The sequence below is a fragment of the Leucopleurus acutus genome (genome assembly GCF_964270905.1).
Source record: "Leucopleurus acutus genome assembly, chromosome: 5".
Lineage (NCBI taxonomy): Eukaryota > Metazoa > Chordata > Mammalia > Artiodactyla > Delphinidae > Leucopleurus > Leucopleurus acutus.
Genome location: NC_139147.1, coordinates 107,793,866 through 107,810,669, shown reverse-complemented (window position 1 = coordinate 107,810,669; position 16,804 = coordinate 107,793,866). Strand labels below are relative to the sequence as shown.

Here is a 16,804-nt window from a genome sequence, read left to right as displayed (position 1 = left end):
TACATGTAGTGTTGTCCCAGAGATCTCTGAGATTGTCTTCAATTCTTTTCTTTTTTTTTCTTTATTCTGCTCCTCGGCAGTTATTTCCACTATTTTGTCTTCCAGCACAAGTATTCGTTCTTCTGCCTCAGTTATCCTGTTATTGATTCCTTCTGGTGTATTTTTCATTTAGTTATTTTGTTGTTCATCTTTGTTTGTTTGTTCTTTAGTTTTTCTAGATCTTTGTTAAACATTTCTTGTATTTTCTCCATCAGTGCCTCCATTCTATTTCTGAGATTCTAGATCGTCTTTACTATCATTACTCTGAATTATTTTTCAAGTAGATTGCCTATTTCCTCTTCATTTATTCTGTCTTGTAGGTTTCTACCTTGCTTCTTCTTCTATGACATATTTTTTTGCTGTCTCACTTTTTTTCTTTTTTTTAATGAATGGGATTGTGTTTCTGTCTTACTGGTTGTTTGGCCTGTGGCTTCCAACACTGCAGTTTCTAGCTGTTGGGTAGAGCTGTGTCTTGGTGCTGTGATGAGGACTTCTGGAAGACCTTACTCTGATGAATATTCCCTGGGGTCTGAGGTTCTCTTTTAGTCCAGTGGTTCAGACTTGGGGCTCCCACCACAGGAGCTCAGGCCTGACTTCTGGCTCGTGAACCATGATCCCGCAAGCCATGCAGGCAGCCATGCAGGAATCAGGCTCCTTGACTTCAGACTATACTACAAAGCTATAGTAATCAAGACAGTATGGTACTGGCACAAAAACAGAAAGATACATCAATGGAACAGGACAGAAAGCCCAGAGATAAACCCAGGCACATATGGTCACCTTATCTTTGATAAAGGAGGCAGGAATGTACAGTGGAGAAAGGACAGCCTCTTCAATAAGTGGTGCTGGGAAAACTGGACAGGTACATTGAAAAGTATGAGATTAGATCACTCCCTAACACCATATACAAAAATAAATTCAAAATGGATTAAAGACCTAAATGTAAGGCCAGAAACTATCAAACTCTTAGAGGAAAACATAGGCAGAACACTATGACATAAATCACAGCAAGATCCTTTTTGACCCACCTCCTAGAGAAATGGAAATCAAAACAAAAATAAACAAATGGGACCTAATGAAACTTCAAAGCTTTTGCACAGCAAAGGAAACCATAAACAAGACCAAAAGACAACCCTCAGAATGGGAGAAAATATTTGCAAATGAAGCAACTGACAAAGGATTAATCTCCAAAATTTACAAGCAGCTCATGCAGCTCAATAACAAACAAACAAACAACCTAATCCAAAAATGGGCAGAAGACCTAAATAGACATTTCTCCAAAGAAGATATACAGATTGCCAACAAACACATGAAAGAATGCTCAACATCACTAATCATTAGAGAAATGCAAATCAAAATTACAATGAGATATCATCTCACACCAGTCAGAATGGCCAGCATCAAAAAATCTAGAAACAGTAAATGCTGGAGAGGGTGTGGAGAAAAGGGAACCCTCTTGCACTGTTGGTGGGAATGTAAATTGATACAGCCACTGTAGAGAACAGTATGGAGGTTCCTTAAAAAACTACAAATAGAACTACCATATGACCCAGCAATCCCACTCCTGGGCATATACCCTGAGAAAACCATAATTCAAAAAGAGTCATGTACCAAAATGTTCACTGCAGCTCTATTTACAATAGCCCGGAGATGGAAATAACCTAAGTGTCCATCATCGGATGAATGGATAAAGAAGATGTGTCACATACATACAATGGAATATTACTCAGCCATAAAAAGAAACGACATTGAGCTATTTGTAATGAGGTGGATAGACCTAGAGTCTGTCATACAGAGTGAAGTAAGTCAGAAAGAGAAAGACAAATACCGTATGCTAACACATGTATATGGAATTTAAGGGGAAAAAAATGTCATGAAGAACCTAGGGGTAAGACAGGAATGAAGACACAGACCTACTAGAGAATGGACTTGAGGATATGGGGAGGGGGAAGGGTAAGCTGTGACAAAGCGAGAGAGAGGCATGGACATATATACACTAACAAATGTAAGGTAGATAGCTAGTGGGAAGCAGCCGCATAGCATAGGGAGATCAGCTCAGTGCTTTGTGACCGCCTGGAGTGGTGGGATATAGAGGGTGGGAGGGAGGGAGACGCAAGAGGGAAGAGATATGGGAACATATGTATATGTATAACTGATTCACTTTGTTATAAAGCAGAAACGAACACACCATTGTAAAGCAATTATACTCCAATAAAGATGTAAAAAAAAAAAGTAGAACAATAACAAAGTGAAAACTAAAATTAGAATAGGAAACTAACAGCTATGTTAGAAAAAATATAAAAATTAAAATATAGATGAAACAACAACTAGAAGGTAAAACAGAACCACAATAGTAAAAAAGAGGAGGAGGAAAAAAAGTAGTGGAAAAGGCCTTGGCTGTGGTGGGTGGGGCCTAAGAAGCGGTGAAGTTTGGGCAGTGGGCGGGCCCTATGCTTAGGACCCAAAGGGCTGGAAAAGGAAGTGGGGTGGGTGGGGGGGTTGTGGGAGGGGGGGCTTAGGCCCAACAGAACAGAAGCCCCCAGGCATGCCCACTGCCTCTGGTCTTAGAGGGTGGGGGGGCCCCATCTGGGAGCCCAGCGTGCTTCCTGGGCTCCAGTGTGTGGTGCAAATGCCCTCTGCTCCTCTACTGCTCCTCCAGTCTGGAGGTCCCCTCCCACCTGCCTCTCCTGATCTCCCCGCCCTCTTTCCTATGCCCCCAGGACCCACGCAGCCTGGAGGGGGCTTTGGAGGGCGAGGGACCAGCCTGGGGGTCGGCAGGTTCCCAGTGCCCGAGTGAGCGTGGCAAACGTCCTCTGCTCATTTCCTGATCCTCTGGTCCTGGAGGGCCCCTCTTGACCGCCTCTCCTGTTCTCTCCTGGCCTTCCTCCTATGCCTCCAGGACCAGCCTGGCCCAGAGGGGACCACTGAGCGCGTAGGACCCAGCCCGAGAGCCGGGCAGAGTTCCCCAGCTGATTGGGCAGGGGAAATGCTGGGCCCGCCCCCCCTCTGATCTGAGCCCCTGAGGGTCCCTCCAGGCGTGGGAACCCCTCCCCTTCCTGCCTCTCAGTCACCCCTCAGGGGCGCCTGTCCTGTCCAGGCTCAACTTCTCCTCCCCCCTCAGTGTCCCCACATCCTACCGGTGCTCTTGGGGGTTCTTCCCATCTCCCTGGACGTCAGGGTCCCCCACCAGCATCCAGCAGGCACCCTAGTTGTGGGGAGATGCGAACTCTGCATCTTCCCACACCGCCATCTTGACTCAGAACCTCCAACATAGGCTTTTTCTTCTCCTTCTTCTCTAAAGCCCACACTTCTTTAATTACTTCTATTTTTTTTAGCCTCGGTGTACTAAGTTGGTTAGTCTATCCTTATTCACTTCCCCTACCCTTACCAATCCATGTTTAAAAATATGAAAAGATGACCCACCTATCTAGCAATCCAAAAAATTCAAATTAAAGCAAGGAGAGATTATTTTTTACTGCTTCAACTTTGTCTTGCGGTGAAAGTCTAGTGAGATAGTCTTTCATTTTTACTCTTTAAGGGACTGGAAATTACACACAGCCTTTTGGAGGGCAGGTTGGCAATATGTATAAAGAGATATTATAAACATCCCATCTTTTGAGTCAGAAATTTCACTGATGGGTACTTCCCTGGTGGTCCAGTGGTAAAGGATCCACCTTACAATGCAGGGGGATGCGGGTTTGATCCCTGGTCAGGGAACTAAGATCCCACGTGCTGCGGGGCAACTAAGCCCACATGCCACAACTACTGAGCTCACATGCCTCAAGTAGAGCCCGCTTGCCACAAACTACAGAGCCCACACGCTCTGGAGCCCAGGCACCACAACTACAGAGCCCACGCACCGTGGAGCCTGTGCACCACAACTAGAGGAGAGAAAACCTGCATGCCACAACTAGAGAGAAGCCGACACACCACAATGAAGATCCCGCATGCCTCAAAAAAGATCCTGCGTGCCGCAACTAAGACCCGATGCAGCCAAAAAGAAATTAAATAAATAAATAATTAATAAATAAATCTTTGAAAAAGTAAAAGAAATTTCACTGATGGAATTAGTGAAATGCAGATGGAGAGTCACAGATCATTCCTTTCCCTCAAACTCCTGAGCTCCTCTTAGATTGACAAAATGAACTTTCCTGCCTTTGCTTATGTAGAAGTTCCTCATCTCTTTGGTCACACCCCACCAATGACCTTCAGATATAATCCACTGGAAAAGAAGTCCCTGCATCCATGATCCACTCTAGTACTGCTGCTTACTGTGCCCTATCCCTGAGGTGCTAACACAGCATGCTGACCAAGTTAGTGTTAGCATCTGACCATATAAAACTATATGTTCTTGCTTTATGCTAAGTTAATTTGTTGATGAAAATAAACATATGTGAGATTCTCTAAGTTCTTATTAAAACCATGATATCTTTCTAATAAATTAATTATATCATAGATGTATTTTGGCCTGTGTAATTTTCTTTAATATAAATGGACATTTCATTCTTTTGAGAGGACATGACTTTTTGTTAATAAACCTTATAATTTAGCTTAGTAGTAAATCAAGATCCAGACCAGTAAAGCCAGCGAATGATAATTATGCTTGGCTGTGTTAGTTATTGAGACTATGAATTAAAAGTTCCCTGAAAGTCCTCTCATTAGAAAGGAGAATCGCTAATATGACATTGTCATCTCTTTCTTGGGTCATTGTGCCTTTGCATAGGAATGAAATGTTCCCTTTACAAATGTGTAATACACATATTAGAATAAACTTCATAACTTAAATGCTTTTAACAGTCAAAAAAAGTAGATAGCAATTTATGCCCTTGCTTAATTATTTTAGAGTATGTAAAAAGCACGTAATAGAAGCAATAGTTGCTGTGCAACAAGGATGGCACATTTTTAAATAACTGAGTATTTACTAATTATCATGGATTTTTGTTTATTTCAAGTACTGCTTTGATGTGAAGAAAGCAAATTAATGTGCATGCTGAACATTTTAAATTGGTTCCAAATGCAGTGTTGTTACTTTTCAGTTAAAATGTTGTAATTAAGGGCTTCCCTGGTGGCGCAGTGGTTGAGAGTCCGCCTGCCGATGCAGGGGACACGGGTTCGTGCCCCGGTCTGGGAGGATCCCACGTGCCGTGGAGTGGCTGGGCCCGTGAGCCATGGCCGCTGAGCCTGCGCGTCCGGAGCCTGTGCTCCGCAACGGGAGAGGCCACAGCAGTGAGAGGCCCGCGTACCGGGAAACAAAAAACAAACAAACAAACAAAAACTGTTGTAATTAAAACATTTCCCACAGCTAGACTGCTTACAATAAGTGATAGTCACCTATTGACTATCACTTTATAGTGCCATAAACAAATTCCAACCAAATATTTTCTTAGATTATTACTAAGATATCACATTATGGAACATCTTAGGATTATACTATTGACCTCATTTTAAACAGTACATAGCGTTTTGAGAAACCAGTAGTTAAAACAAACAAAACCTTAATTCCTGACTAAGCAAATGGATTGATAGTGAAAACTCAGGGAGAAAAAGTTTACTTCAAGAAATAATTCCAGCATTGAAGGGTGAGGCGAAAAAAATCTCAAATTCTTCTTTAAAATGGAAGAGCCAAATGGCCTAATAATTCCTAATGTACCTCAGTGTACTGTTAATAGAATTAAAAAAAACAACTTGTAAAATACAATTTGACAGAGATAAAGTCGTCATTTAAAAAATATCAGTTTTCATTTATGTGTAATTAATGTATGGTTAAAATGAATATTGAGGGTACACTTTAATTTTTTAAATTATGCCATGTAATTTTCAAAATTGAATTAATAAAATCATAAAATTTTAGGTCTGGAATAGCCTGCAAAGATCATCTGATTTAAATCCTTAATCTACATAATAAAAATAGTCTCTATTATTAGAGTGTTTACTATATGCCAAGCCTTGTGCTAAATGCTTTTCATCAATATAATTTTAATCATTCTAACATTATTATTCCCATTTGCACATGGAAAAAAATAAAGCTCAGAGAAGTTAGGTAATTTGCCAAGGTTATATAGCCAGGAAATGAGAACTGATACAACACCCCCACCCCCTTCAAAAATGAGAGCTAATAAAAGTCCAAAATGTCTGTATTTGGCTTAGGTGGACTAACAGGAACCAGATTTACCCTCCTTCCTGAAACAACTAAAACACTGGAGAAAAGATAGAAACAATGGTTTCAAGACACTGGACATCAGGCAATGAAGGACAGTGATTCTTGGAGATAAGAGACAAACAAGATAACCCCTGTGATTGCCCTAACTTAGTGCCTTGAAATAAATTTAAGGCCATGGTACAGGGAGTGGGAATCCAGGTGGAGTGTGGCAGATTCTCTGAGTTGAGGAGACCTTATGAAGAGTGCAGGGAATCTAAGTGGCTAGAATTCACAGGATAGTGTTCTCAGGAGACAGCTGCACAGAGAAAGAGTGTTGGATGTCTACAAAGAATCCCCATTAATTATATGTATGCTCAGTGCATATAAATGGGGAAACTACCCAGAGCAAGGGAGACCATCTGAAAGGATCAGAGATAATGCTTACACAAGGCCAATAATAATGCCTGTTCTCACCAGCCAGACGGGAAAACCTATAATTCATAGGGCAGTAGGTAGAGTTCTCAGAAGGGTCTTGCATCAGTAGTAGGGAATAATTAGCCCTAGACTAAATGCTGAGCTGGTCCTGCTCAACACATTTTAAAAGGAAGGCATTAAAAAAACTCAAGCTGATTCCAAGAAACTTAACTACATCCCAGAAGAGAGTTCAAGAATATTTATAAGAATACAAAAATATCCAGCATTTAACAAGATAAAATTCACAATGTCTAGCATCCAATCAAAAATTGCCCTGCATGGAAACAGGAAAATAGGACTCAAAATGAGAAGATCAACAAATAAAAATTGACTCAGAAAGGCACAGATGTTAGAATTAGCAGACAAGGACATTAAAACAGTTATGATAACTGTATTCCATATGTCCAAAAACTAGAGGAAAAATTGACCATGTTAAGCAGAGATGTGGAAGATATAAAAAAGACCTAAACTGAATTTACAGAGATGAAAACTACAATTGTCTGAGATGACAAGTATACTGGATGGGATTAATGGCAGATTAAACATTCCAGAAGAAGAGGTTAGTTAAATTGAAGACACAGCAATAGAAACTATACAATGAAATAAAATAGAAAAGAGACTCAGAACAAAAAAGGGCATCAGTGAGCTGTAAGACAAATTCAAGTGGCCTAATATATGTATAATTGGACTCCTCAAAGGACAGGAAAGAGAGGACAGAAAAAATATTTGAAGAAATAACAGTTAAAAAAAACAAAATTTGATGAAAACTATAAACCCACAGATTCAAGAAGCTCAGCAAACCTCAAGCATATTCAAGAAGCTCAGCACACCTCAAGCATTAGAATCCAATTGCTCAAAATCATTAATAAAAAGAAAATCTTAAAAGCAATCAGAGAATAAAAGACATATATGAGGAACAAAGATAAGGGTGAGAGCTGATTTTTTTTATCATAAACAATATAAGCAAGAAGACAGTGGGACAGAAAGTATTGAAAAAAGAAGGGTGGGGCAGGGGTGAGGGGGTGGTGGTGGGAGCTGTCAACTTAGAATTCTATACAAAGTGAAAATAGTTTTCAAACATGAGGGTGAAATAAAGGTCTTTTCAGAATGAAAAAACCAGAAAAAATGTATCTCCAGCACACCCACACTATAAGAAATGTAAAAAGAAGTCCTTTATTCAGAAGGAAAATTATACCAGATGGAAATATGGATCTATACAAAGGAATGTAGAACACCAGAATTGGTAACAATATGGATAAATATGATATTTTTATCATTTAAATTTCTTTAAATTATAATGGACTATTTAAATTAAAATATTAATAATCTAATGAGATTTATAACACGTAGAAGCTAAATATATGACAACAATATCACAATAGCTGGGAAGGGAAAGATGGAAGTATACTATTGTGAAATTCTTTTTTTTCTTCTTTTAAGTGAAAATATAATTTAGTGGCTCTCGTAACTGCAAAGTTCAGTGGTGGGCTACCTTCAGGCACAGCTGGATTCAGGGCTGTCAAGCTGGTTTTCTGCCAGATTGGTTTCATTTTCAGACTCAGAGTTGTCCTTCCTGATGGCAAAAAGGGAATAGTAGCTCTTCCCGTCTCTTTTCTGCATTCTTAGCAAAAAACTCACTGTAGCTGTCAGATTCTAACTGAATCATGTGCTTAGTCTTGAACCAGTCACCACAGCTGGCAAGACTGGGCATGTTGATTCATTTGGACCTGGGTCACATGTTCACCCTTGCAGGACAGATTCCCACTCAACCATATTGACTACAATAGGGGAAGAATGAATCCCTAAAAAAAAAAGAAAAGAAAATAACAAATATCCCCTCAAGTTTTCAGTTGAAAGATAGGCCAAGAGATAGGGCAATGGGTAGGCAAACTGACAATGAGCTGGGAAATACAGTGGACCCTTCTGGGGGTACCTTCCTGGCAGATTACCCTTCTCTGAGAATTTCTCCATCTGCCTCATGGGTTGAGCCAGATTCCTTTCATTTGCCCCACTCTGGCCACTCTACACCCTTGAAACCCTGCTTTCTATCCCCAAAGCCTGAATTGAATGGATGAAAGTAATAGTTCCTGGACCCTCTGACTTTTGGTTGGGGTTGGTGAGTATGGAACAATGGCAGGAGATCTAAGGAAGGGAAGAAGGGGTCCTTTCATTTTAGTTTTATCCATCAACCAACCATCACAGCCTTATAGAGATATTATTGACATGTGACACTGTAAGTTTAGTATGTACAACATGATGATCTGACACACACATATATGTGTTGCAAAATAATCACTACAATAGGATTAGTTAACATATCCTTCACTTCACATAATTACATTTGTTGTTTTGGTAGTGGTGGTGAGAATATTTAGATTCTTATACAATATATGAAGTGATATATCACAAGAAGATAGATTGCAATAAGTTAAAAATATATTCTATAAACTCTAAACCAACCACAAAAATAGAAAAACAAAGAGTTACAGCTAATAAGCCAGCAAAGGAGATAAAATTGAATTTAAAAAATAATCCAAAAGAAGACAGAAAAAGAGGGGGAAAAAATGAGATGGGCCAAATAGAAAATGCATAGCAAGATAGATTTAAAGCTAATTATATCAATAATCAAATGAAATATAAATGGTCTAAACCAGGGTCAGCAAACTTTTTCTATAAAGGTCCAGTTAGTAAATAAAATATTTTTGGTTTGTGGAACATACAGCCTCTGTTGCAACCACTCCACTCCATCATTATAGCTTAAAAGCAGCCATAGATGATATGCGAATAAATGGGCGTGGCTGAATTTAGTCTGTGGACCACGGTTTGCCAAGCCCTAGTCTAAATACCCCCATTAAAAGACAGAGATTGTCATGTTGGATGAAAATGCGAGACTCTACTATATGTTGCCTATAAGAAATGTACTTTTATATAAAGAAATATTTTTAAAAATAGGTTAAAAGTAATGGATGGAAAAAAGATATGCTAGAACAAATCAAAAGAAGCTAAAGTAGCTACATTACAATCAAAATAGATTTCAGGGAAATAAATCTGAATATTTAGAATATTACCAAAGATAAAGAAGGTCATTTCATAATGGTAAAGAGATTGGTTCACCAAGAAGACATAATAATCCTAAACCTAGTAACAGAACTTAAAAATTAAGCAAAAAATGATAGAACTACAAGGAGAAATAGACAAATCTATAATTAGAGCCAAAGATGTCAATAACCCTCTCTCAATAATTGATAGAAAAATATCCAGAAAACTCATTAAGGATATAAACTATGGAAAATAGTATAATAATTTATTTTGAAGAGATACAGTAAACACTATTACCAAATATGACCTAATTGATATGTACAGAATCCTCCATTTAACAGCAGAATACACATTCTTCTCCAGTGCACATGGGACATTTATTAAAGTAGATCATATACTGGGAGTAAATATGTCTCAATAAATTTAAAAGGATTCAAGTCATACAAAGTATTTTCTCTAACCACAATGGAATCAAATTAGAATTCATTAACAGTTATCTGGAAAAAAAATCCCCCAATATTTTGAAACTAAATAAATACCAAGTCCATGCTCTTAACCACTATGCCAGGTAGATGTGTAGGAAGACAGCTGTGTGGAAAAACTCACCACGCTGAGCTATGGAGTCCACCAGAGACACCTGGGTGTGCAGCCCTCTCCACCTCATGGTAGCTCTAAGATCTTTGTGAAGGCCCTTAATTTCTCTGAGACTATTTCTTACTGTAGACAGTGGGAATAATAATTATTGTATGTTCTTTCCAGGGTTGTTGTAAGAATTAAATGAGTTAGTAGATGAAAAGGGCCCTGTACCATACCACCTAGCCTGTTTGTTACTTGGTGAACATTCTCTCCTTCCGCCCTCAGTTTACTCAGTTCTTGGCAGGACTTCAGTGCATAGTCTGATTCCTTAGCATTCGTATTTTTTTACTACAATACAAAGCCTAGTATTTGAATAGTCATCTACTTTTATAATATATTTATTCAGTGGTTAATTTAGAAATAATCTGAAGTATTAGTTTTCAACCAGTATTTGTTTTTAAACTTTTAGAAAATAGTATAATTTATTTTTAGGAGATATATTTTGTTTAATGATATATGTACATCAAATATAAACAAGTGGTCTGATTTCTACTTTGACATCAGAAACTCCCTTGGTTTTAAAGGGATCATCAAAGTAATCAGTGATTATATTTGGTGTTAGGCTCCACGAACAGTTAGAAAATGATATCAAAATCAACCACAAAGATCTCACTTGGAAAATAATTAGTGGAAAGATAGCATTTTGCACACTAGAATTAGACACAAATATTATAAAACTCTAATTATGCATTTCAACAACAAATACAAAAGGAATTAAAAAACAACATACTCAGAATGCTCTGGAGTCATCAGAAGGCCTTCAGGGAGGAGACAGAGTTTGAGCTAGAGGAAGATATGGATGAATTAACATCTGGAATGTGTACACAGACAATAATTGATTTTTGTGTAGCTCTTGAACTCATATATTATTCATGCTGTTTTTTAGAGATTAGAATTTTTTCATGATTTTCAAAATTACTATTAGTTATTGTATAAAGCAGTTCATAACATATGTATGCACCATCACCTAATTCATTTATTTTGCATAAACATAAGTCCTGCCATCTAAGATACTTTAAACAAACAGCTCTTATCAACATGTCAAAAACGTAAACATGACAATTTGGTATGAATTCATCTTTTCAATGACAATATACCAGCTTAAGCAAATCATTGTTTGTGGGCTCATCACTTTGTTCAGACTCTTCAGATCATGAAGGAACCAGTAGTGTCATCTCTCTGTGCTACAGAGTCAACACATTCAGATAGCTTTTGGCTTCCCACTGCAGCTTCCTTAAATGTTTAGAAATCCCACCTGAAGCTCATCACGTTGCTTCTCTTTCTCAGGTTGTGCAAATTAAAAATCAAATCAGAAATAGTAAATCACTCTTCTTTTTATCTACAGTGTTTTTCTTTCCCATCCTCCATCTATTCCTTCCTTTTTCCCCTTCCCCTTACCTACACTAGTTCATTCCAAGGAACAGTTCAGGGGCAAGAAGATCTCCTTTCTTCCTGACTCAGGTAGAACAGAACATTCTTCTCATTCAACCAGTCAGCCACCCCCTTTCCTTCCCTGAACTCTTCCTTTGTTTCTTCTTCATCAAGGGACTCTGCTGATTTGCTAAATGGCCTCTTCCCCATAATAAATTTAAAGAACTTCTGTTTTTAAAAGTTCTTCTCAAGTCCTTCTGTCATCTAATTTAGTTTGTCCTGTCCCACATAGTTTATGTACATCCTTGTTCTCTTAATTTGAATCCATATTTTGAAATATGTCTTTTTATCCTAAAATAACTCTGGCTCTACCAATTAACCACACAAGGAAATTTTTTTGAACACTTGATATTTTAGTACCTTGGCACAAATTTTTCTTGAGTTTTTCAAAAAATGTTTGTTTACTCTTTTTTTTTTTATAGTGTCATGGTATCTTGTGGGCTGTTAACTCTTGAAGTTTTCTGAATGTTTTGCATTTGATTTCCTCCTTTCATGTGTTCTTGACTTATCTATTCCAGTGTGGCTGGAGCGCAGTAATCAAATGGGAAAGGCAGTGAAAGTCAGGTTGGAGAAGTCCAGGGCCGCCATACATGCTGTTCAGTTTGCATCGTGACTAATAGCACAGGCCAAGGGAGAGAAGGGAGCTGGAATCCGGCCTGGGCTCTGCTCACCAAGTCTTGTGCCCTGCCCAAGGCTGTGTTCATCTAAGGAAGGCATGCTTTTTTGATTTACACAAAGGTGTCATACGGGCTGATGGTGGTCCTGTAGAAGATCGTGTATGGAAGTTTGGATTTTATACTAATGCATTGAAAAACCACTAAGAAGGAATAAAATAATCCAATTTCTAGTTTGTGAAGAACACTCTGCTGTGTATCAGGTGTTGGAGAGAGGCAGGAATAGAAGTAAGGAGGCCACTCAGGAGGTGGTGGTGACCACAACTAGGGTGGTGGAAGTAGAGGTGTAGAGAAATGGATGGATTCGATGCATCTTTTGGAGGCAAAATGAACAGGACTTGGTGCTGGATTAGGTGTGGAGGGTAAGGGAGACAGAAGTGTGAAAGGTGATTACCCCAGTTACTGACCTGAATAACTCGATGGGTGATGGTACTGTGTCCTGAGATGAGGAGCACTGAGGAAGGAACAGGTGGGGAGGGAATTGTATCAAGATCTCTGGTTCAGACAGTTTTTTTGAGATACCTGTGATGTATCTAAATGGCTACCAGGAGGCAAGTGAACACAAGTACCTGGAATTCAGAAGAACATCTGCTCTTTTTTCTGAGGGCCCTGAGGCTCTCCTTGTCTTTTGTAATCTGCTAGCAACACACCTGAACAGTTCTATCATGTTCCTAAATGATTATCGGTATCCTTTCCCCCAAACAATCCAGACATTTATTTTGAGAGAGCCAAAATAACTCCGTGCATTGGGTATAAACATAACTGTTTTGCCTTGATGCAAATGGTCAGTCCTATACCCAGTGCAATAAATCCCACAGACCCCACACTGGGACTAGTCTTCTATGTGGATTTTATGTAATTTAAATGGCTTCCTGAAAACTTTCTTAGCAAACTTTCTGTTTCCTGGTACCCTAGTTTCAGTACACCCTTGAGAAATTCAGGTTGACCTCTCTCCTTCTCCTCTTAGTGGCCTGAGAATCACAGTCACAGTAAGTCATGTTTGACGGTTTTTCTCCCAAGTTATCTGGCATTTACTCCCTCTTAGAATTTATAATCATGGCACAATGTAAATCTCGAGCCGGCCTGTCACTGGGATCCCTTCTCTACTCCACTATATAGTCTCCCAGGGCTAAATGACTCCAGGACTCATAGATTTGTTCTCTCGCTCCAGTAGGCAGAGCCAAAACCAATGGTTAAAAACCATAGGGAGAGAGATGTTGGCTCAACTAAAGGAAAAACTTCCTAATGCTGAGCGCTATCTGAAAATGGAAATGCCTGCTGGGGAAGGAGTGAATTATGGTTTCTGGTGGTGTTGAGGCACAGAGCAGACAATGATTTGGTGCAAATTCCACGGTAGAGACTGAAGTCAGGGTGTAGAAATAATCTCCACTGACTATTGAATCCCTGCTTGTGCAAGAGCTTTACACAGATGTTTCATCTCATCTATAATCCTCATAACGACCCCCAAGGGAATTAGTTATAACCACATCAGGAGAGGTTACAGTCACAATTTAAGATCACACAACTAGAGTGGCAGAGTCAGGATTTAGAGCCAGGATTTAAACTCAATCCAAAGCCTTTGTTTATTCTTCCACAATTCATGGAAGCTTGAGAAAATGAACTAGGGGATTTCTAAGGTCCCTTCCAGCACCGTGATTTTATGTGAGTCAAAATCTGGATACGGGCATCACTGACTATGTTTTCCTTCAATCAGCCTTCTGGCCTCAATCGCATTAAAATGATAATCTTTGACCCCAAAACTGTCTGATCTCTATCAAGAAAGGACCATTTTTAAAAAATCGACATTTATTCCTTGTATCCACTCTTAGTTTTCAGCAGAACTTAGTGTAAGGGCCTCAAAATCTTTTGTTTTTTCCTTATAGGGTTGCTGGCAAGGACTGAGTTTACACCATAAATGTACAGAAGATGAAGCTTTTAGTATTTCTGAAAACTGTTATAATATATTGTACTAACTTCTCTACTCATTTTACAGGTTTTGATGGTCTTAGAAGATGTAACACTATTTGACCTAAGGTCAACTTTTCTGGCCCGAGTTCTGAGTCAGATTGTTTTTAAACATTAGAATTTAAAAATTAATATTAGAATTTTTAAAATGATTAGATCCTGAGTTCTCATCACAAGAAAAAAAATCTATTTCTTTAATTTTGTATCTATATGAGATGATGGATGTTCAGTAAACTTATTGTGATAATAACTTCAGGATATATGTTAGTCAAATCTTTATGCTATACACCTTAAACTTATACAGCACTGTATGTCAATTATATCTGAATAAAACTGGGAGAAAAAATATGAGCCTGAAAATAGGCTTAATTTACTTATCTTAAGATAAAATGGCTCTATTTGTGTGTTAAATGCTATTTTCTAGGTTGAAGCTGAACTCGCCAAGGAAAGGGCCCAACATTTAGGTGAATTTCAGGAGCAAGCGCTTCTCTTTGAAGAAGTTAAACTGGAACTCGATATTGAAAAGGAAAAACACCAAGAAATAATCCAAAAGTGTAAGAAAGAAAAAGAAGAACTACAAATGAAGGTCTGTCATTATGATGTTCATCATTATTTAATGGGTTTGAAACTGTAGATGTTGGTTATTTCCTCCTAAGGACACCACTATATTTATAACTCCCGTAGATTTTCTCATGGTCATTGTGCCTTAGTTTTAGGTAGATAGAATGGTTTGGCTATTCTCCAGAATGAATGACTGAGATAAATTATATAAGCATACAATCCAGCTATGTATGGTATTTTTTCCTACTAAAATAAACTTATTTTTAAAACAGCATAAATTATATAACTAATAATTAGCATGGTTAGATGTTCCAATACCTCAAGTATCCAACAAAAGATAATGAGGTGTTTCACATAATTAAAATTTTACCAACAATTAAAGGCTATCCCCTTTAATGGCAAATATTTTCAACTCTAAATATTTTTGAATGAAGGGAAATATTTTTTAAATGTAATCACACCTCCATAATTTCTTTTTTTCAAAGTATCATTTTAACTTTATTTTATTTATTTATTTATTTTTGGCTGCGTTGGGTCTTTGTTGCTGCGCACAGGCTTTCTCTAGTTGCGGTGAGCAGGGGCTACTCTTCATTGTGGTGCACGGGCTTCTCATTGCAGTGGCTTTTCTTATTGCAGAGCATGGGCTCTAGGCACGCGGGCTCTAGTACTTGTGGCTTGTGGGCTCTAGAGTTCAGGCTTAGTAGTTGTGGTACACGGGCTTAGTTGCTCCGTGGCATCTTCCCGGACCAGGAATCGAACCCGTGTCCCCTGCATTGGCAGGTGAATTCTTAACCACTGCGCCACCAGGGAAGTCCCCATAATTTCTTAAGCAATGCATCCTAAACATGATACAAGGTTTCGTTAAGGTTCCCTTGTTTTCATAACACCTGAGAGTAGAATGTGTGTGTGTGTGTGTGTGTGTGTGTATTAACCAAGACTCAGTGGCGAAGTCATATTTTTGAATAAACTCATTAAGAGTCTATGTAAATTAGCCTTAAATGAGACTTACTGGCCTCTACTTTGGTGTATAGAGGGTATGGTACAGCCTTTTCAGTAGCTCACTGGGAACGATAGGCAGGGCTAGCCACGTGAGTGTAGCACCGTAGGTCCCCACACTCAAAAAGGCCTTTCAGGTTTAACATTCTGCAAATGCTGTCTTGAAATTCTTAATAATTTTACATCTGGGGGGACTTCCCTGGTGGTCTAGTGGTTAAGACTTCCCCTTCCAATGCAGAGGGTTTAACTTCCAATGTGAGTTGGATCCCTGGTCAGGGAGCTAAGATCCCACATGCCTTGGGGCCAAAAAGTCAAAACATAAAACAGAAGCAATATTGTAACAAATTCAATAAAAACTTTAAAAATGGTCCACATCAAAAAATAAATTCTTAAAAAAAATTTTTAAAAAGTAATTTTATCTCTTAATTTGTGTTTTGTTAAGTGAAGTCATATTGGGACAATGGAGTATGCGCTGGGAACTTGTAACCTGGCTCACCTTAGGCCCCTCCTCTTCTGGACAGATTCTATCCTAGACAGACCTCTTGCTTCCTGGCTCCTGCCCCCCACCCCACTTTTCCCGTAACCTTGTGACTGCTGTTGCAGTCCCCAGGTGGCTCAGGACCAGCAGCAGGGGAATGCTGAAAGGCAGGCCCCAACTTACCAGGGCTACAGTCTTTCAAGAGAAATCATAAGTCCAGATTTTGTGAGTGAATTCTCTTGATTTTTAATTTTTTTTTAAAGGAATATTATTCAGCTTTATTTACTTATTTATTTTTGGCTGCACTGGGTCTTCATTGCTGTGTGTGGGCTTTCTCTAGTTGCAGTGAGCAGGGGCCATTCTTCGTTGCGG

At 38.8% G+C, this 16,804-nt stretch overlaps 1 protein-coding gene across 2 annotated transcripts in view; it reads left to right on the top strand.

The window, feature by feature from the left end:
- LEKR1 (leucine, glutamate and lysine rich 1) overlaps positions 1-16,804 on the top strand; it is a 271,409-nt gene that overhangs the window by 234,886 nt on the left and 19,719 nt on the right. For both annotated transcript variants that reach the window (XM_082840350.1, XM_082840351.1), the window contains one exon: positions 14,822-14,983. In XM_082840350.1, the coding sequence (XP_082696476.1) occupies positions 14,822-14,983 (162 nt within the window). The remainder of the gene's footprint in view (positions 1-14,821; positions 14,984-16,804) is intronic.